This window comes from Sinocyclocheilus grahami, unplaced genomic scaffold, assembly GCF_001515645.1.
Source record: "Sinocyclocheilus grahami isolate Dianchi unplaced genomic scaffold, SAMN03320097.WGS_v1.1 scaffold5.1, whole genome shotgun sequence".
Taxonomy (NCBI): domain Eukaryota; kingdom Metazoa; phylum Chordata; class Actinopteri; order Cypriniformes; family Cyprinidae; genus Sinocyclocheilus; species Sinocyclocheilus grahami.
The window spans coordinates 24334-46368 of record NW_015505184.1 but is presented as its reverse complement, the minus strand read 5'-3'; the positions used below and the strand labels follow the sequence as shown (position 1 = coordinate 46368).

The 22035-nt window shown below is 33.5% G+C and overlaps 2 protein-coding genes across 2 annotated transcripts in view; one reads left to right on the top strand and one right to left on the bottom strand.

The window, feature by feature from the left end:
- The first annotated feature begins 1703 nt into the window (after positions 1-1703).
- On the top strand, positions 1704-10737 carry slc5a11 (solute carrier family 5 member 11). The gene is made up of 12 exons (XM_016272887.1): positions 1704-1712; positions 2980-3084; positions 3171-3276; positions 5216-5296; positions 5382-5587; positions 5863-5998; positions 6098-6205; positions 6325-6475; positions 7757-7925; positions 9310-9525; positions 9869-10007; positions 10426-10737. The coding sequence occupies exons 1-12, from the start codon at positions 1704-1706 to the stop codon at positions 10650-10652; spliced, it is 1653 nt and encodes a 550-aa protein (XP_016128373.1). The 3' UTR covers positions 10653-10737.
- A 98-nt stretch (positions 10738-10835) lies between these two features.
- The window catches only part of LOC107585727 (rho GTPase-activating protein 17-like), a gene marked incomplete at its 5' end in the record, with an annotated part of 24181 nt that continues 12981 nt past the window's right edge, over positions 10836-22035 (bottom strand). Inside the window, 4 exons of the mRNA XM_016272875.1 lie at positions 10836-12398; positions 18854-18859; positions 19923-20294; positions 21153-21292. Coding sequence (XP_016128361.1) covers positions 12274-12398; positions 18854-18859; positions 19923-20294; positions 21153-21292 — 643 coding nt within the window. The remainder of the gene's footprint in view (positions 12399-18853; positions 18860-19922; positions 20295-21152; positions 21293-22035) is intronic.

Genomic DNA, 22035 nt, shown 5'->3' with positions numbered 1-22035 from the left:
TTTAACTTCAGTTCATATATTTAATGACATATTTAATTCATATATTTAATTTAATGAATCATATAATTTTAATGACATTTGTAAGCATTTTAATTTACACGAAATAATGATCTGTTAATCATTAGGTAATGTTTAATAAGTTTATTAGTAAACATTTCTAGCTATGTGAATTTATATTAACCTATGATCCTTTAAGCATGATATAATGTTTGTTAATGATTTATTAATGAAGTGTATATATATATATATATATATATATAATGAGTCTGTAAACGTTTTTCAAGGAAATGAATACCTTTATTCAGCAAGGACGCATTAAAATGGTTAAAAGTGACAGGAAATACTTTTACAATCAAAGTTCAAAAGTTGCATATGTATGTATATGTATTAACAGATCTCAAGCAATAAATTTGATTTATTTAAAAAAAAAAAGAAAAAAAATATGTATGTACTACTTCAAAAGTTTGGAGTTGGTAAATTTTTTCAAATTTTTTTTAAAAAATAAGTCTTATATGCTCACAAAGGCTGCATTTATTTGATAAAAACAGTAATACTGTGAAATATAATTACATTATTTTAACGTGTTATTTTTGTGATGGCAAAGCTGAATTTTCAGCATCGTTACTACAGTTGGTAACACTTTATAATAACTTTCATTAATAAATCATTAACAAATATGATATAATGCTTAACAAATCATTAGTTAATGCTTACATATGTCATTAAATTTTCAATTCATACGACCATGCACTTCTTAAAAATCTACAAATGATTTTAACAGAAATTCTACAATGATTAAAAGATTATTTGTTATTGTACTTTTGAATGCTAAAAAAATGTCATTTAACTTCAGTTCATATATTTAATGACATATTTAATTCATATATTTAATTTAATGAATCATATAATTTTAATGACATTTGTAAGCATTTTAATTTACACTAAATAATGATCTGTTAATCATTAGGTAATGTTTAATAAGTTTATTAGTAAACATTTCTAGCTATGTGAATTTATATTAACCTATGATCCTTTAAGCATGATATAATGTTTGTTAATGATTTATTAATGAAGGTTATTATAAAGTGTTACCACATTGATTGTAAAAGTATTTCCTGTTACTTTTAACCAGTTTAATGTGTCCTTGCTGAATACATTTCCTTGAAAAAAGTTTACAGACTCAAAACTTTTGAAAGGTAGAGTGTGTGTGTGTGTATAAATATATAGTATATAGCAATTCCTGTGAATTAAAATGATTTTACATTATTTTGCAGGTCACAACAATGCCCGAGTATCTACAGAAAAGATTTGGTGGAAAAAGAATACAGTTATTTCTTTGTGTTTTATATCTATTTATCTACATCTTCACAAAAATATCAGTAAGAATGCTAAATTTAAAAGTGTAATTACCAGAGCGGATTTGCTGATCAGCTCTGGCAATTACACTGTGTTGCTCTGTGTGCAGGTGGACATGTATGCAGGAGCTGTGTTCATCCAGCAGGCTCTGCAGTGGAACATCTACCTCGCTGTGGTTTTGCTTCTTGCCATTACCGCTCTGTATACCATTACAGGTCAGATATTTTATCACTTTTTAGGGCTGTTTACACCAAGAACGATAACTATAATGATAACTGTATTAGCGCCCACACTAAAGCACGATAATGTTCTCTTTATTATCTGTTTCTTTCCCTCAGTCTCTTCAAATGTCTTGTGTGAGTGGGTACAAAATTCAGCAGAAAAATTACTAATTGCTTTATGACAGTAATAATTTGCAGCAGTAAATAGGGAGCACCAAAATCTTAAAAAATATTTTGTATGTCTATGGTAAAAATATATAAAACTACTGCTTACTTGCTTACTTAATTTTACTAATTAAAAAAAAACTCTACACATCAAATAGCCTAAATAAATAAATAAAACTACTGCTTTGAAGTCACATGTATTCTGATTGTCTATTAGTGTTTTTATGGTTCACCAGCGGGAATCCTTTTGAAAGTTATTCCAACAATATCGTTCCTCTGTGTCATTATTGTTATAGTTGTGGTGTGGATGTCCCCATTCTCACAGAATTTGATTCACGATTATTGAAACTTTATAGTTATAGTTGAGGTCCGTTCACACCAAGAATGATAACTATATTAGCATCCACATCACAGATGATAACGCTCTGTTTATTATAAGTCTGCAAGGTTATGTTGTCTGCTGCAAGCATTAAATGTGCAAGCAGCTAAAGTCAGGCAGCTTTTTTTTGTGTGTGTTATAAAAATGTTATAGTTGCAGTGTGGATTTCACTATTCTCATAAAATGTTTGGTAACACTTTATTTTAAGGTGTACTTGTTGCACGTTACATGTACTTACTATTATAATAACAACAATGAATTATGCATAATTACATGCAAGTACCCCTAAACCAAACCCTAATTCTAACCCTAACCTTATGTGACCCTGGAGCGCAAAACCAGTCTTAAGTCGCTGGGGTATATTTGTAGCAATAGCCAAAAATACATTGTATGGGTCAAACTTATTGATTTTTCTTTTATGCCAAAAATCATTAGGATATTAAGTAAAGATCATGTTCCATGAAGATATTTTGTACATTTCCTACTGTAAATATATTGAAACTTAATTTTTGATTAGTAATATGCATTGCTAAGAACTTAATTTAGACCGCTTTAAAGGCTATTTTCTCAATATTTTGATTTTTTTTGCACCCTCAGATTCCAAATGTTCAAATAGTTGTATCTCTGCCAAATATTGTTCTATCCTAACAAACCCTACATCAATGGAAAGCTTATTTATTATAATGTATAATTTTATGTATAAATCTCAATTTCGAAAAATTTACCCTTATGACTGGTTTTGTGGGGGTCTGAATACTTTCCGTACCCACTGTATATGTATATATATATATGCAACTGTGTTCATCTGGTTGTTTTTGCAATTCCTGTGAATTAAAATGATTTTACATTATTTTGCAGGTCACAACAATGCCCGAGTATCTACAGAAAAGATTTGGTGGAAAAAGAATACAGTTATTTCTTTGTGTTTTATATCTATTTATCTACATCTTCACAAAAATATCAGTAAGAATGCTAAATTTAAAAGTGTAATTACCAGAGCGGATTTGCTGATCAGCTCTGGCAATTACACTGTGTTGCTCTGTGTGCAGGTGGACATGTATGCAGGAGCTGTGTTCATCCAGCAGGCTCTGCAGTGGAACATCTACCTCGCTGTGGTTTTGCTTCTTGCCATTACCGCTCTGTATACCATTACAGGTCAGATATTTGATCACTTTTTAGGGCTGTTTACACCAAGAACGATAACTATAATGATAACTGTATTAGCGCCCACACTAAAGCACGATAATGTTCTCTTTATTATCTGTTTCTTTCCCTCAGTCTCTTCAAATGTCTTGTGTGAGTGGGTACAAAATTCAGCAAAAAAAATTACTAATTGCTTTATGACAGTAATAATTTGCAGCAGTAAATAGGGAGCACTAAAATCTTAAAAAATATTTTGTATGTCTATGGTAAAAATATATAAAACTACTGCTTACTTGCTTACTTAATTTTACTAATTAAAAAAAACCTCTACACATCAAATAGCCTAAATAAATAAATAAAACTACTGCTTTGAAGTCACATGTATTCTGATTGTCTATTAGTGTTTTTATGGTTCACCAGCGGGAATCCTTTTGAAAGTTATTCCAACAATATCGTTCCTCTGTGTCATTATTGTTATAGTTGTGGTGTGGCTGTCCCCATTCTCACAGAATTTGATTCACGATTATTGAAACTTTATAGTTATAGTTGAGGTCCGTTCACACCAAGACTGATAACTATATTAGCATCCACATCACAGATGATAACGCTCTGTTTATTATAAGTCTGCAAGGTTATGTTGTCTGCTGCAAGCATTAAATGTGCAAGCAGCTAAAGTCAGGCAGCTTTTTTTTGTGTGTGTTATAAAAATGTTATAGTTGCAGTGTGGATTTCACTATTCTCATAAAATGTTTGGTAACACTTTATTTTAAGGTGTACTTGTTGCACGTTACATGTACTTACTATTATAATAACAACAATGAATTATGCATAATTACATGCAAGTACCCCTAAACCAAACCCTAATTCTAACCCTAACCTTATGTGACCCTGGAGCGCAAAACCAGTCTTAAGTCGCTGGGGTATATTTGTAGCAATAGCCAAAAATACATTGTATGGGTCAAACTTATTGATTTTTCTTTTATGCCAAAAATCATTAGGATATTAAGTAAAGATCATGTTCCATGAAGATATTTTGTACATTTCCTACTGTAAATATATTGAAACTTAATTTTTGATTAGTAATATGCATTGCTAAGAACTTAATTTAGACCGCTTTAAAGGCTATTTTCTCAATATTTTGATTTTTTTTGCACCCTCAGATTCCAAATGTTCAAATAGTTGTATCTCTGCCAAATATTGTTCTATCCTAACAAACCCTACATCAATGGAAAGCTTATTTATTATAATGTATAATTTTATGTATAAATCTCAATTTCGAAAAATTTACCCTTATGACTGGTTTTGTGGTCCAGGGTCACATATAGTAAGTGCATGTAGTTAATTAATATTACTCAGTACTTAAAGGGTTATTTCACCCAAAAATGAAAATTAGCCCATACATTACTCACCCTCAAGTCATCCTAGGTGTATATGACTTTCTTCTTTCAGACGAATCCAGTCGGAGTTATATTAAAGATGGTCTTTGATCTTTCAAGCTGTTTAATGCAACTCAGCGGGTGTTGCATGCATCAGTCCAAAATAAGTTAAATAAAAAGCGCCCATCCATAAAAAAAGTGTCTCACATGGCTCCGGGTGGTGAACAAAGGCCTGGTGCGATTGTAAGAAAAATATCCATATTCAAAACGTAATAATCATTTTAATGTAGCTTGCGCCGACTGTACACGGAAGCAGCAGGCTGATGACGTATGAGTTCAGTGTTGCGAAAATAAAGTGTAACCAAATGTTGTTGTTTTTTTGTGATCGTTCATCAGATGGAAAAATGTTATAGCTCCAGTGTGGACTTCCCTATTTTCATAAATTTTTTTTTTTGTGATCATTCATCAGATGGAAAAATGTAATAGTTGCAATGTGGACATCACTATTCTCAGAGAATCATAAATGAGGAAGTCTTATAATCTGCTAAAGCATTTCTTCACTGATGTGGTCACAGGTGGTCTGGCAGCAGTGATCTACACCGATGCGGTTCAGACTCTCGTCATGGTGATCGGAGCCCTGATCCTGATGGGCTTCAGTGAGTGACCATGACAATGATGTTGATTGAAGTCCTGAAGCCTTTAATACAATAATAATATACTCTTCTCAATGTCGCTGTGAAGGTTTTGCAGAGGTTGGGGGATTTCAGGCTGTCCTGGACAAGTATCCTCAGGCCATTCCCTCCATCCGAGTGCCCAACACCACCTGCGGAATCCCACGTGAGGATGCCTTTCACATATTCCGTCACCCTGTGACCTCTGACCTGCCCTGGCCGGGGGTGATCCTGGGCATGTCCATACCCTCAATGTGGTACTGGTGTTCTGACCAGGTAAAGAACCAGCAGTGCTGACTGGACTTACTTATTTTAAACACATTACTCATGATGGGTATGATGGCTTCTTCTAGAACTATCAACCCATATATACAGAAGTAGTTCTATCTAAACTGATGTTCAACATCTATCTAGTTCTAGAACTTTCTATATACTGTATTTATCAACCATTTGGAACAATTCCTTAGCGATCGCCTAGTAATCATTCATAAGATCTTAGCAACCACATACCTTCCAAACATAATATATTTTGTTATCGTTCCTGTGTGAAGGTGATAGTGCAACGTTCACTTGCTTCCAAGAACATTGTGCATGCTAAAGGAGGATCTTTGCTTGCCGCTTACCTCAAAGTTCTGCCCTTCTTCATGATGGTGATTCCAGGCATGATCAGCAGGATACTTTACCCAGGTGCGTCACTGAAACAAACACTGAAGTTTAAGGCCTTTGAACGTCTAAAAGCACAATTTGTTATCTTAAAATGTATGTGAATGTGTGTGTGAATTGTAGATGAGGTGGGCTGTGGAGACCCGGATGTGTGTAAACAAGTTTGTGGGAATCCGGTGGGCTGCTCAGACATTGCTTACGCCAAACTGGTCATGGAGCTCCTTCCTGCAGGTATAAATGAGATTCCTTGACTATTTACTTGTATATAGGTTGTTTTTCCATATTTTTCAGTTTCTAGAACAGGTGGCTGCGATTACGATGAATCATTTTCTTCCTCTGTGTTTGTCAAGGACTGAGGGGTTTAATGATGGCTGTGATGTTGGCTGCTCTGATGTCCTCTCTGACCTCCATATTCAACAGTTCCAGCACTATTTTCACCATGGACCTTTGGAGAAACATCCGCCGCACTGCCTCCGAGTGGGAGCTCATGATTGTGGGAAGGTTTGACATCAACAAGCTGATATACACACTAGATTTTAAAGGACAATTGATCAATTTATCTTTCCTGAATATGGCTATTTGCATTTAAAAGTACACAGAAAGACTCCAGCATTGGACAGTTTGGTTGGAAATGAAAATCAGGTTGACACCAAAACCCAATGTTGGTTTGACATCACCCACCATAATTTTGGTTAATTAAAACCATGACTTGAAACCAATGAAATATCAACGTCTAATGATGTTGTTATCTAACGTTGTGTAGACATTAACATTATGATGTTTTAACATGTTGGTTTTTGATTACCATAGGCTACCTCATGATTAACTGTCAGTGTTTAATGTCAATATGATGTTTGAAAGACATTGAATTTTGGTTATTTAGTAGCATGACTTCAAACCAACCAAATATCAACATCAGCATTATTCGTCAGTGTTAATTTGTTAATTTGGTTGGAAATGAAAATCGTTTTGATGCCAACACCCAACATTGGCTTGACATCAACTTCCAACATTGGAAAGACGTTGAATTTTGGTTACTTAATAATGCGTTTTAAAACCAACAAAATAATATCAGCAGTATTTGTCAGTGTTCTACATCAAATTGACATGGGCATTAACATTGTCCTGACATAGAATGGCTGTTTGCATTTAAAAGTACACAGAAAGGCTCCAACATCAGGCTGACGTTAATTTGGTTGGAAATGAAAAATGGGTTGATGCCAAAACCCAACGTTGGCTTGCATCAACCTCTAACATTGGACAGACTCTGAATTTTGGTTATTTAATACCATGACTGAAAACCAATGAAATATCAACATCTAATGATGTTATCATTTACTGTTATGTGGATATCAACATTGTCATATTTAGCCATTTGTTTTTGATTACCATAGGCTACCTCATGATTAACTGTCAGTGTTTAACATCAATATGATGTTTGACAGACATTGAATTTTGGTAACTTTATACCACAACTTAAAACCATCAAAATATCAACATCAGCAGTATTTGTCAGTGTTCTACGTCATATTGACATTGGCCTTAGACATTGTCCTGACATAGAATTCTTGTCACCCGATGTCAGAACTTATATTCAACCAAATATCAACATCTCATGATGCTGGGTGGTAGAAGCTGTTAACAAATAAAATCTTTCTTTCGTTGGTTTGTTTATGGTAAATTAATCTAGTATTGTCATTCTACAACTGCAAATGCTACATTTTGCGCTCTTGTAAAGCTGGACTGTTTCAGCTGCTGTGTATGTGTGTTTCCATGTCAAAGAGTGTTTGTGTTGGTGTTAGTGGTGGTGTCAGTGCTGTGGATTCCTCTGGTTCAGGCCAGTCAGGGTGGGCAGCTCTTCATCTACATCCAGTCTATCAGTATGTACCTGCAGCCCCCCATAACGGTCGTCTTCTTCACGGGATGCTTCTGGAAACGGACCAATGAGAAGGTACAAAACTTGTGTGCTTACAAGATCATGCAAGAGTTTATTTTTTCCCGTTTTTAAATTTGATCTGATTTTGAAAAGCATTCATTAATAATTTGTATAAAATTACACCTATTTTATGGGTAAAATTGTGAATAATTTTTTACTATGGCAAAAGCACTGGTTAGCACAGGTGGGATTTTGCTGTAGTAATCAGAGTGAATATCAAGACCAACAACACCATATATAGTGTGATATTTCTATTTGAAATATATTTTGCTCGTTGCTTTGTCTATTTTGCTCCAGCATTCAGCATTTGAACAGTCAGCTGAGTGAATGAATCAATGACTCACTCATACAGTAGTTGTGTCGCAAATGACCTGCTATACACTATGCACTTATACTGTATATGTACTAAGTAAGCCCATTTCTGCCACAGAATAAAAAAAACATGCTTTGGCAAATCATAATGACATAAAAAGCCAAACTTTTGACAGTCATTATGACATGAAAATTAGATTTTTTTTTTATCTCACAATTTTGACTGTCAATTGTGACGCATAATCATGACTTACTATATCATAGGTTAAACTTTTTATCTTATAATTATGACTCATAATTTAGTTTTTTTGTCGTAATGACTTTCTATCTCATAATGACTCATAATTTTGTCTTTGTCATAATGACTTTCTATCTTATGAGTCATAATTTTGTCTTTTTGTCATAATAACGTCTCATAATGATGACTTAGTATGTCAGTTTCAACTTTTTATCTCAGAATTATGACTTTCATAATTTAGTTTTAATGACTATCTCATAATAATGACTTTCAACTTTTATCTCATAATTATGACAGTATGCCATAATTTCTATTTTTTAATTTCATAAATTTATCTCATAATTATGAATTAGTATCTCAGTTATCAATGGCAGTATGTTATAATTTCAACTTTTTATCTCATAATTGTGACTTTTATCTCATAATTGATTGTCATGGTTTGACTTATCCATCATAATTATGACATAGCATCTCATAATTTCAACTTTTTTAAATCTCATAATTGTTTTACCAAATCATTTTTTCCATCATGCACTCTTTCTAGTGTATGAATTTCAGAAGGTTATTTATCATCTAGCATCTGAGTCTGATAGCCCCTTCTTTGCTTTTTTGAGTGCATTAAGTGTTCAACATTTCACAGTTTTGTTTTGTTTTTTGTTTTTTCACATTAAGCAAGCCCATCATCAGAGTATTTGAAGTGCACTCTTTTGGAATTTTCAGTTTAACACACTACTCATTTATTCTACAAAATAGATAGAGGTCAAATGTTCAGAGGTCAGTGCATAAGTACGCAATTTGGGACACACATGGCCTCTTATTTCATTCATTTTTCGTGTTATGTTGGTGTAGGGTGCATTCTGGGGTCTGATAGTGGGCATGGTGGTGGGCTGTACAAGGATGATTCTGGATTTCGTCTATCCAACACCACAGTGCTATGAGAGCGACACCAGGCCAGACATCATAAGATATGTTCACTACCTATACTTCTCCATCATTCTCACCCTCCTCACACTCATCGTGGTCGTGTGTGTTAGTCTGGCTACAGAGAAGCCCAAACCGGAGCAGGTTAGAAAGCACACACACACACACACACACACGACCAACCCTAACCCAGTTTGCAATTTCACACAAAAAAACTTTGAAACCAGAAATGCCTCTTATAAACCTTAAAGGGATAGTTCACCCAAAAATGAAAATACTGTATTCATTTACTCGCTATAGAAATCAATGGCTAAGGTCAACTCTTTGGTTACTAACATTCTTCAAAATAGTTTCTTATGTTCTCAACAGACAAAGAGAAACTAATACATGTTTGGTACAGCTTGAAGGTGAGAAGGTTAACGTTTCTGGGTGAACTATCAATTTATTTTGAGAAATACGCTCATATACTGGGTTTGTTATTTTCCAGATCAGTCGATTGACGTGGTACACACGCTTTGATCCTGTGAAAGAAAGTGAAGAGGTTGTGGTTTCAGATCTCCAGACGTTTGAGGACGCCACAGTGTACCCAAAAAACATGGAAAATGATGCATATCCTACAAAAGAAGGTACCCTGTTCAATCCATATGCAGGCACAGATACAGTAAATGGTAATGTCAATTGTCCAGTTTATTCGGATCTATTCTCAGTTTTATGCCTATTTCTTTGACTTTAATAGTGCAGTTATCCAGCAGAGGGAAACATTTGACATTTTAAATTTGTTGAAATGAGGGGAAAGATATGAGAATAATATCTAAAATATTGGTAGAAAAATGAAATAGGTTTAAGCATACAATGACACCAAAAATTACTTAGCATTCTACATCACATTTAATATCGGAACATCATTACATAAAAATGGTCAAAAATCCGCAAATAATAATAAAAAAATAAATAAAATCCCCAAAGTATATTCATGCAGGTAAAACTTGATTGAAATGTTTCAATCTGTTTACATGTAATTCTAAATGCATTATTTGTCACCAGACACCTGTAGTTCTGCGTCCAGCAAGGCGGGTTCATCTAAACTCAAATCTGCTCTGTTCTGGATCTGTGGAATAGAGAAGCAAAATGGAGAGAAGCCCAAGTCTCCTCCTCCTTCAGAGACTCCGACATGTTCCCTCGGGGAAGACCCCTGTATGAGACACCTGGTAAACGCCAACCTCATCATCTGTATGTCAGTGACCGTGTTTCTCTTCGCTTACTGGGCATAGTCACTTCCCCTTTATAATGTATTGTGACTGGTGTGAAAGAAAATCTTCATGGAGTATGTACTTAATAATAACCCCAATATGCTTATTTATATATCATCATAAATCAGTTTAACACTTCACCAATTTGTCCTTGTTTCTGTAAATTAAACAGTATTTAAAAAACACCTGAGATATATTTGGTTCCTGCAATTAAGCATTTTATTAGATATATAATCAGAAAACAGCTACTGTGTTGAAAAAATTAATTTGTACAACATTTGTTCATCCGAGGCACTGGAGAACATGAATGAGAATTCAGATGGAGGAAATGTGTACACACGCGTGTACAAAAGGGGGTGAAACAGAAAATAAGAAATCAATATGTACAATTAAGAAAGCCTATTCAAGATAACAGAAAGATCCACAGAAATAAAGACACATACTCATTCATGAAAGGAATGAATGTTCCTGAGCTTGACTGATCCATTAGCCCTTTCATACAACATGAAACAACCCCCTAAAGCTCTGACACAGGATCATACACTTAAAAAAAAAAAAGCATCTTTGGTCATTTTGAGAATGATGTATTTCATAATAGTATGTACAGGGTTTATTTTAATGGCCAACAGTGGATGAGTAAATTGATAATGGTACATACTCCACTAAAGTAAACCCTGTAAAACATTACAATTGTTAAAAACTACTAAACTAATACAAAAACGACTGTAATGTCATAACACTACATTGCAGCAGTATTGCACCCCAGGAAAAAATACTTCAAAGTACAAATTATATTTTTGCATGTAGTAAATCAATTGTATCTGTATAACCGTTGTTTTTTAATAGTCTTTTTTTAATCCAATTTTTGTCCAATCTTAAAAGTATTAAAAGACAAAAGGAATGATTAAAATACATTTGAATAAAGGACATTCACCATGATAACCAACAAAAAGACATCAGTCACACAAACTCAGTGATTTGATTTACAAGGCACATATATAACACTTGTTATGTAAAAAGACATTCATATTTGATTAGAACCCAAACCAGCTTTATGCCATTTGTGAATGAAATCAAGATTGTATAGCATGTTTACATGTGCGTACTGTTTTTTCCCCCCTGGTATATGGTTACAATGTACCAGCATTGTGAGAACAGAGAGATTGTGTAAATGTATTGTTTTCTGTAGGGGTCAAAGGTTAAAGTGAATGGCTATGTTCGGAATAGCATACTACCATACCACGTTCACTACTTGTGCTGTATGTATACGTTGCATGATGGCATACAAATTTTCTGTATGCTTCGAATACCCAGATGACCTACTATAATTGCACACTGTGCTGGGTACCATATCCCACAATGCAATGCATCGACTTGACCTTCCATTTCCAGTGTGACGTTTGAACCAGAAGCAACTGCGATGACTCCTTATTTGATCATTCTCACAAAAGTTAAAACATTTTTTTTTACTTAAATCTGAATGCTTAATACCTATATTTACTCATAAGGTAACTGAGGTCATGTTTAAAATGTTTTTTCATATTGAATACTTTCACATCGTAAACTATTGCAGTAAGTATGCTAGTATTCCATTACGAACATAGCTTTCCATTGGCTGTGTGAAGACTGGACTCCGCCCACCTCACAGGGCGGTGTTTTCTGATTGGTGTTCATCTTCTGGGAGTGTTTCTGTGGTTTCATCTTCCTCAAGCTCCGGGACAAGATCCAGCCCTAGTCCCGTCAAAGATCTCTCCTCTCCATCTCCATCTGCGCAATCATAAAGCATAGTTAGGATATTTCATGAAAGCAATTTATCATATTTACACCAAAATTAAACTTCCAAAAAAACTGACCTTCAAGGAAAACAAGCAATAGTTGAGACACCAAGAATGTATCATTTAACAAAATGCACTTGGATGATAACCAATATTAATATAATTTTATTTAAATTACAGCATTATGAAAATAATGTAGTTTAGTTGTCACAGACAGACATTCAAATAAACTAATATATATATATATATATATATATATATATATTTGGGTTCAGTAAGTTTTCTTAATGTTTTTGAAAAGTCTCTTATGCTCAACAAGGCTGCATTTATTTGATCAAAAAGCAAAAGCAGTAATATTGTGCAATATTATTACAATTTTACATAACGGATTTCTATTTTAATATACTTTTAAAATATAATATATTCCAGTGATATTAAAGCTGAATTTTCAGCATCATTACTCCAGTCTTCAGTGTCACATGATCCTTCAGAAATCATTTTAATATGCTGATTTGCTGCTGAAACTAAATTCTTATCAACGTTGAAAACAGTTGTGCTGCTTCATATCTTTGTCAAAACTGTGATAATTTTTTTCCCCAGGATTGTTTGAGAAATAGAAAGTTTAAAGGAACATCATTTACTCTAAAAAAAAAATATTTTGTAACATTATTAATGTCTTTACTGTCCTTTTTGATCAGTTTAATGCATCCTTACTGAATACAAGTATTAATTCTTCATAGGTTCATAGGAAGGGAGTTACTGCATGTTTAGTTGCATAAAGCAAGCTGGTATTTTATCCTAAAACATGCCACAAAGACACTGGTTAGGCAGCTTGTCATGCAGGTTAACTTGCTGTTAGTCGGGTTAAACAGGCAAAGAAAGCACGTCAGACACACAGATGGAGCTGAGAATACATCAACTGATATGCCCAGAGTTCTTACCATTGCCTGCCACTCAAACCACACCTCACAGGCAGAAGATCACACATCTGTAACAGTGCAACAACGTCACAACATGTTCAGAGGATCAAACACTGATGACCACGAACCAGCAGCCAATCACAATTCAGATGGCTGTGAGCTTCCACAAAGCCAATCCAATCACATCTCAGCCTTTTAAAGTCAACATGAAACACTGTCTGCAACCCATTTTACTTCGATAATGTCACAATTCATTGGATTATGCTAATTACAATCACCACTGGTCAAAAGTTTGGCGTTGGTAAGATTTTTGGCTACACTTTATTTCGATAGTCCACTTTAGACATTCTACTAACTATAAGTAACTTTGTAACTACATGTCAACTACATGTCAACTAATTCTCATTCATTTGCATCTACATGTCTACTAACTCTCAGAGTAGACTGTTAGGGTAGGTTTAGGGTTAGTAGAATGTTGACAAAGAAAGTGTTAGAAGATATTAAGCAGACAGTCTACTAACGGCTAGTTGACATGTAGTTGCAAAGTTACTTACTGTTAATAGAATGTCTAAAGTGAACTATCGAAATAAAGTGTTACCAGAAGTTGATTATGCTCACCCAACGCTGCAATGTATTTGATTAAAAATATAGTTAAAATTGTGAAATATTATTACAATTTCTAACAACTATTTTCCATTTGAATATATTTAAAAATGTTGTTTATTCCTGTTATACATGTTATACATTATCCTTCATAAATCATTCTAAGCTGATTTGGTGTTGCATTATTATTAGCACTCAGTTATTACGGTAATAACGACTCTTATTATTATCAATGTTTAAATTTTGCTGCTTAATATTTAGGTGGAAACTGATGCTTTTTTCCAGGATTTTTAAAAAATCATTAGAAATGTCTTTACTGTCACTTTTGCTCAATTGAATGCATCCTTGCTGAATAAAAGTATTTATTTTTTTTATCCCAAACTTCTGAATGGTAGTGTATCATGGCTTCTATAAAAATAATAATCAGCACAACTGTTTTCAACATTGATACTAATAATAAATGTTTCTTGAGCAGCAAATCGGCATATCAGAATGATTTCTGAAGGATCATGTGACACTGAAGACTGGAGTAATGACAATTCAGCTTTGCATCACAGGAAGAAATTACATTTTAAAATATATTCACATAGAAAACAGTTATTTTAAATCGTTATTATATTTCACAATTTTGATGTATTATTTACTCAAAAAAAAAATGCTGACCATAAGAGACTTCTCTAAAATGTATTAAGTGTATTGTTCTTCAGATTAACATGTACTAACAAACTGTGCACAATAATATCAGGAACGTGTGTTAGGAAAGTAAACAGGGTCGGTTTTGACTTCATGTTGGCTTTTTGGATGAAGTTCTGATGGCAATGAACCACTAAAAAACAGGGTCGTTAAACAATGAAAGTGGTGATTTCTTTAAACAATGCTGTAGGAGCATTAATCATGGTGCTGGTAATGTCATTAAACGTGGCAGCATCGTAGCTCTCTCTCTCATGCAGATGCGGTGTGCAGTGAAGCAGGAGAGCGTCTGAACCTCGGGCCAAACACTGAAGGACTCCTGGCAGCTGCTGATCTTTCCACAACCGCTGGAAACTGATCCGTCTGCTGCAGCATGTGGTTTCACTGACCCAAACTTACCACTAAGATTATTACACACGACGTGAAATCCAGACATGAAGATATGTATGTATGTATGTATGTATGTATGTATGTATGTATGTATGTATGTATGTATGTATGTATGTATGTATGTATGTATGTATGTATGTATGTATGTATGTATGTATGTATGTATGTATGTGTGTGTGTGTGGGTGTGGGTGTGGGTGTGTGTGTGTGTGTGGGTGTGTGTGTGGGGTTGAAAGTCAATTTTGGTATTCAAGTTAGAAGATATTAAGCAGACAGTCTACTAACGGCTAGTTGACATGTAGTTGCAAAGTTACTTACTGTTAATAGAATGTCTAAAGTGGACTATCGAAATAAAGTGTTACCAGAAGTTGATTATGCTCACCCAACGCTGCAATGTATTTGATTAAAAATATAGTAAAAACGGTAAAATTGTGAAATATTATTACAATTTCTAATGACTATTTTCCATTTGAATATATTTAAAAATGTTGTTTATTCCTGTTATACATGTTATACATTATCCTTCATAAATCATTCTAAGCTGATTTGGTGTTGCATTATTATTAGCACTCAGTTATTACGGTAATAACGACTCTTATTATTATCAATGTTTAAATTTTGCTGCTTAATATTTAGGTGGAAACTGATGCTTTTTTCCAGGATTTTTAAAAAATCATTAGAAATGTCTTTACTGTCACTTTTGCTCAATTGAATGCATCCTTGCTGAATAAAAGTATTTATTTTTTTTATCCCAAACTTCTGAATGGTAGTGTATCATGGCTTCTATAAAAATAATAATCAGCACAACTGTTTTCAACATTGATACTAATAATAAATGTTTCTTGAGCAGCAAATCGGCATATCAGAATGATTTCTGAAGGATCATGTGACACTGAAGACTGGAGTAATGACAATTCAGCTTTGCATCACAGGAAGAAATTACATTTTAAAATATATTCACATAGAAAACAGTTATTTTAAATCGTTATTATATTTCACAATTTTGATGTATTATTTACTCAAAAAAAAAATGCTGACCATAAGAGACTTCTCTAAAATGTATTAAGTGTATTGTTCTTCAGATTAACATGTACTAACAAACTGTGCACAATAATATCAGGAACGTGTGTTAGGAAAGTAAACAGGGTCGGTTTTGACTTCATGTTGGCTTTTTGGATGAAGTTCTGATGGCAATGAACCACTAAAAAACAGGGTCGTTAAACAATGAAAGTGGTGATTTCTTTAAACAATGCTGTAGGAGCATTAATCATGGTGCTGGTAATGTCATTAAAGGTGGCAGCATCGCAGCTCTCTCTCTCTCATGCAGATGCAGTGTGCAGTAAAGCAGGAGAGCGTCTGAACCTCAGGCCAAACACTGAAGGACTCCTGGCAGCTGCTGATCTTTCCACAACCGCTGGAAACTGATCCGTCTGCTGCAGCATGTGGTTTCACTGACCCAAACTTACCACTAAGATTATTACACACGACGTGAAATCCAGACATGAAGATATGTATGTATGTATGTATGTATGTATGTATGTATGTGTGTGTGTGTGGGTGTGGGTGTGGGTGTGTGTGTGTGTGTGGGTGTGTGTGTGGGTTGAAAGTCAATTTTGGTATTCAACACTAAACTAAAGATCTGTGTTCAGTTCGGAGTTGAAATAATGGATGCCAACGACAAATAAAACATCACAAAGGTGCTGAAAGGCATAATGAATAATAATAAATTATGATAATTAACTGTCACGGAACGTTCGGTTTTCCAAGAATAGAATTCATCTTTCAAATGAAGACTTTTTTTCTTTCTCCCCGTTTAAAATGTTTTTTTTTTCTTTGGATACATTTCTGTTCAACTCCAGCAATGTTCCGTTTCAGGAGGAGATTTTTATGTAAAATACTGAAGCCAGTGTAAACATACAAATTCAAACATTAATTTTCTATCGATTACATGACATTCGAGGAATGTTTCAGGGTCAGTACAAGTTGAGCTGAAATGACAACATTTGCAACATTCTGTCGAGTATCACAAGAAATCATTTGAACTTATTCCTTAATTTGGCAAAAACGAACAAAAATGTAGTTATACATTTATTATGATTGCCTTTAGAGACTTCCATTGTAAGTGCATTTCTGTAAACAGGATTTTTGCTTGCTTTTACCAATATTTCATATTTCATTTTATTTTTTTATTGCTAAAATGTAAATTATTAGATGCTGCCCATAGAGTTTAACTTTTAATTTAACTTAAGCTGGAACATTCCTTCTCATATTTATATTGATTCATTTTTTGATTATTAAAATATAAATTCGTTTTAATTTCCTTATTTTTTATTTATTTAAAATGATTTACATTTTATAATTCATAGGTATTGTCTACATGCCACGGATGCTGTCCATAGAGCTTAACGGCTATTTAATGAACCTTTATTACACTTTATTTATGTATGTATGTATGTATGTATGTATGTATGTATGTATGTATGTATGTATGTATGTATGTATGTATGTATGTATGTATGTATGTATGTATGTATGTATGTATGTATGTATGTATGTATGTATGTATGTATGTATGTATGTATGTATGTATGTATGTATGTATGTATGTATATATGTATGTATGTATGTATGTATGTATGTATGTATGTGTGTGTGTGTGGGTGTGGGTGTGGGTGTGTGTGTGTGTGTGGGTGTGTGTGTGGGTTGAAAGTCAATTTTGGTATTCAACACTAAACTAAAGATCTGTGTTCAGTTCGGAGTTGAAATAATGGATGCCAACGACAAATAAAACATCACAAAGGTGCTGAAAGGCATAATGAATAATAATAAATTATGATAATTAACTGTCACGGAACGTTCGGTTTTCCAAGAATAGAATTCATCTTTCAAATGAAGACTTTTTTTCTTTCTCCCCGTTTAAAATGTTTTTTTTTTCTTTGGATACATTTCTGTTCAACTCCAGCAATGTTCCGTTTCAGGAGGAGATTTTTATGTAAAATACTGAAGCCAGTGTAAACATACAAATTCAAACATTAATTTTCTATCGATTACATGACATTCGAGGAATGTTTCAGGGTCAGTACAAGTTGAGCTGAAATGACAACATTTGCAACATTCTGTCGAGTATCACAAGAAATCATTTGAACTTATTCCTTAATTTGGCAAAAACGAACAAAAATGTAGTTATACATTTATTATGATTGCCTTTAGAGACTTCCATTGTAAGTGCATTTCTGTAAACAGGATTTTTGCTTGCTTTTACCAATATTTCATATTTCATTTTATTTTTTTATTGCTAAAATGTAAATTATTAGATGCTGCCCATAGAGTTTAACTTTTAATTTAACTTAAGCTGGAACATTCCTTCTCATATTTATATTGATTCATTTTTTGATTATTAAAATATAAATTCGTTTTAATTTCCTTATTTTTTATTTATTTAAAATGATTTACATTTTATAATTCATAGGTATTGTCTACATGCCACGGATGCTGTCCATAGAGCTTAACGGCTATTTAATGAACCTTTATTACACTTTATTATTAATAAAATTATTATTATTATTATTTATTTTTAACTTTATTATTATTAATTTAACCTGGAACATTCCTTAAAGGATCGAGGCAACAAAATCTTGAAGGATGTGCAATCAAATTATTCTGCAACCTTTATATTGTATATTTAAAAGTAAATGTTTCATATAAACTAGACAAAACTATACAGTAAGTAGTGCATAAAACACCAACAGCACACTGTGTGCTACATCCATCCTGACAAACCTACTTATGAAAATAAAGCTTGTTAACTCTGGATCTGGGATTGTGTAAAAACTCTCTATGGACACCATCATCTGAAAATGAGGTTTTAATCTCCAACAGCATCTGCAGGTTTCTTTCATCATGTGAAAGGAGCTTAATGGAGCCTAAACCCTGGAGAAATCCTCAGGGCAGTTGTTTGGCAGGGGCGAGTGCTGGGCTTCCTTCCCAATAATGAGCTATTAATGATTCTAGATGAGCGTGTTTCCAGGTTTCTAGAGTTGATTGAGCTGTAGAAATGTGTGAGTAAATGACATCCATTGAGCACTTGAGGTTTCCATCAGCCTCGTTACAGACATGTCGATTCTTTTTAGTTGTGTGCATTTGTCCTCAGGAAAAGGATAAAGTAATCTGCGCTATTTTCTCTGAATTTCCATAGTATTTTTCTATTATTTTTATTTATGAAGAAAAAAGATGAAGAAAATGCTACCATATAGCTTGCAACATCTGGTCATACGCTGTATTTGTATTTTCTAGAAATAAATAGAAACAATGAATCATTTTAGAATTAATATAATAAAATAATGATTTTTTATTTTAACTTTTAAAAAGTATTGAATTATTTCCATTATCATTATTTTGGCTATACAATGTACAACATTTTGGTCATATGCTGTACTTTTATTTTCTGCAAATAAAATGAAATATTAGTTTTGGAAATGAAATCATTTGAATTATTTGCACAATTATTTACTGTAATTATACAGTGTACAACATTTTGGTTTATTTGTTGTATTTTTACAAATAAGATGAAATAATGAATCACATTTTAAATGGTAATAACTTTTTCATTATTATTTATAAAAGTATGTAATTATTTCCATTATTATTTTTTGTAATTATATTGGCTATACAATGTAAAATATGTTGGTTTTACTTCATATTAATAAATTAAGTAATTTTTTAATGTAAAATTTTTTTTTTATATCTTATATTTAAAGATGTATATTTAAACAATGAACTAACATTATTAAATAATTATAATTCTAAACAATTATATCTTTTATTTATAAAAGAACAAAAATATTTATTAAATATCTTTTTGTGCAAAAATGTCACCATGTTGCTGGAGTTTTTCCATGATATGCATATTCTTACCTGAGATAATCTTGGAGCCAGAAACACAGACACCATTGGCACCGTCGCTAGTTGGTTGGGGTGGCGGCGGGCCGCTGGGTTTGGGTCGCGCTCGAGGGGTGGGCCTGGGGCGTGGCTGGGAGCCGTCGTAAGGAGGTGTCCCGGGAGGGGTGGGCGTTCTGGGAGGGGACGGTTCGGCTTCATCTGTGCTCTGGGAAGGAGGTTGAGGAGGAGGGTGGCTGGGGGCCTGGATGGGGGTCTGGTTGTTGCGACGGGATGCAATGAGAGACTGAGGGGAGCTCAGGGCTAAGAGTTGGTTAGGAGCCGCTTTTAAGCTCTGAGGTGTGGGAGGGGCGGTCTGTTTGGGAGGTGGCGGCGCTTGTTTCTTTGTACCTGAAAACAAACAGTCCAGACATGATTTTACTGACTAGACAACATGCATTTTAGGGATGCACTGATAATAACGTTTTAAATCATTCTTTTCTAATTAGTTAGCTGATAAATGTCCTAAAAACAAATAACTTTTTGTCTAAAATCATTTTCATTTTCATTGAATTTTAATTAACTGTTTTTTAACTAAGTTTGATTAAAAACAAAATATAAACACACAAAAAAGTGAATTTAGACATCACAACATTATAACGTAGCAGTGTTATTATAAAGCAATAAGCCCCAAGGAGCCGTGGTTTACAGTGAATTTAGAACAGCTAAGGGGCGTTGTTAGGCACGACGCGAAGTAATATAAATATAAAAATAGATGAAATGAGCATAAAAATTTACAATTTAATATATACATAAAATTAGATAAAATATATATACAAATATATACACCATTGTTCAAAAGTTTGGTGTTAGCAAGAATTATTGACTTTTTATAAATAAAAGTCTTATTTTCACCAAGGCTGAATTTATTATAGAAAACACAGTAAAAAGTGAAATATTGTGAAATATTATTACAATTTCAAATAACTGTTTTCTATTTGAATATATTAATTTTTTTTCCTGTAATGGCAAAGCCAAATTTTCAGCAGCCATTACTCCAGTCTTCAGTGACACATGATCCTTCCGTGATATATTTTGCACAGGATTCTTTGATAAACAGAAAGTCCGGCATTTATTTGAAACGGCAATACTGTCACTTTTGATCAATTGAATGCATCGTTGCTGAATTTTTGCAAACGTTCAAACGGCTCTAATATCACGCAATAAAATGTTAACAAAAATATGAGGATAAGCACAATTAGGACTGACCTCTGCGTGTCATGAATGGACTGGGGCCCTTAGGACCGGAGGTCGGGGTCCCCACATTCAGCTGAGTGGGCGTCCCGCTCGAACCTCCTGGTCCGTTCCTCATGGCAGGGGGTGTGGATGCAGGATCTCGGGTGATGAAACTGGGGAGAGAAGAAAAGCTTGTATCATGGGGTCACACTGCAGTATGTATGCACAGGTCAGTTCACATGCAGCGAAGTTAAAATGTAGTGGTGCAAGTTGAGTTCATGACTTGCACTGAAAAGTGAATACAGATATATAGTACATGTCTCAAGGAAATATAGTTAGCATAGTTAGCAGTGTTTTATTCGACATGCAGTGCATCTTTTCCACTAAAGAAAGAATAAGCAATAGAGAAAGGCAATGCAGGATACACAAATTCATGCAACAAAGAATATTAGACACCAGAAGGATTTTGGCCCTGACTGGGATGAATCGGCATGATCATTTGACGAATTATCCTTAACTTGAGATTTGAGAGGCATTTGCTCCAATCTTCCTCATTTGAAAAAATACAAATACAAAAAAACTTCATAATAAACTATATTGCATTTTTCATTCATTTTGAAACAAAAAGTCCTACACACAATCCCAGCACGCAAAAACTCTCGAAATGTATTAAGCAATTTTTTTAAATTGTCATTTAATTTTTTATTTATTAATTTTTAATTTTCACAGTTTCAGTTTAATTTTTACACAGTATATATTAAAACACAATTTACTGAATTCAGGTAAATTGGAACGCTTTTTTAATTTTTGTTTTTTATTAGCCATTATGACGGCTGGGAAAATTTTTTCCAAATTATCCTGAATTAACCCTATATATGTATATATGTATATATATATATATATATATACACACTTA

Bases quoted from the DNA above. Each gene is read 5' to 3' on its own strand.
- slc5a11 (XM_016272887.1), top strand. The intron at 6,476-7,756 runs GTTTGACATCAA...TCCATGTCAAAG, and splicing joins GAGCTCATGATTGTGGGAAG to AGTGTTTGTGTTGGTGTTAG. The intron at 7,926-9,309 runs GTACAAAACTTG...ATGTTGGTGTAG, and splicing joins GGAAACGGACCAATGAGAAG to GGTGCATTCTGGGGTCTGAT.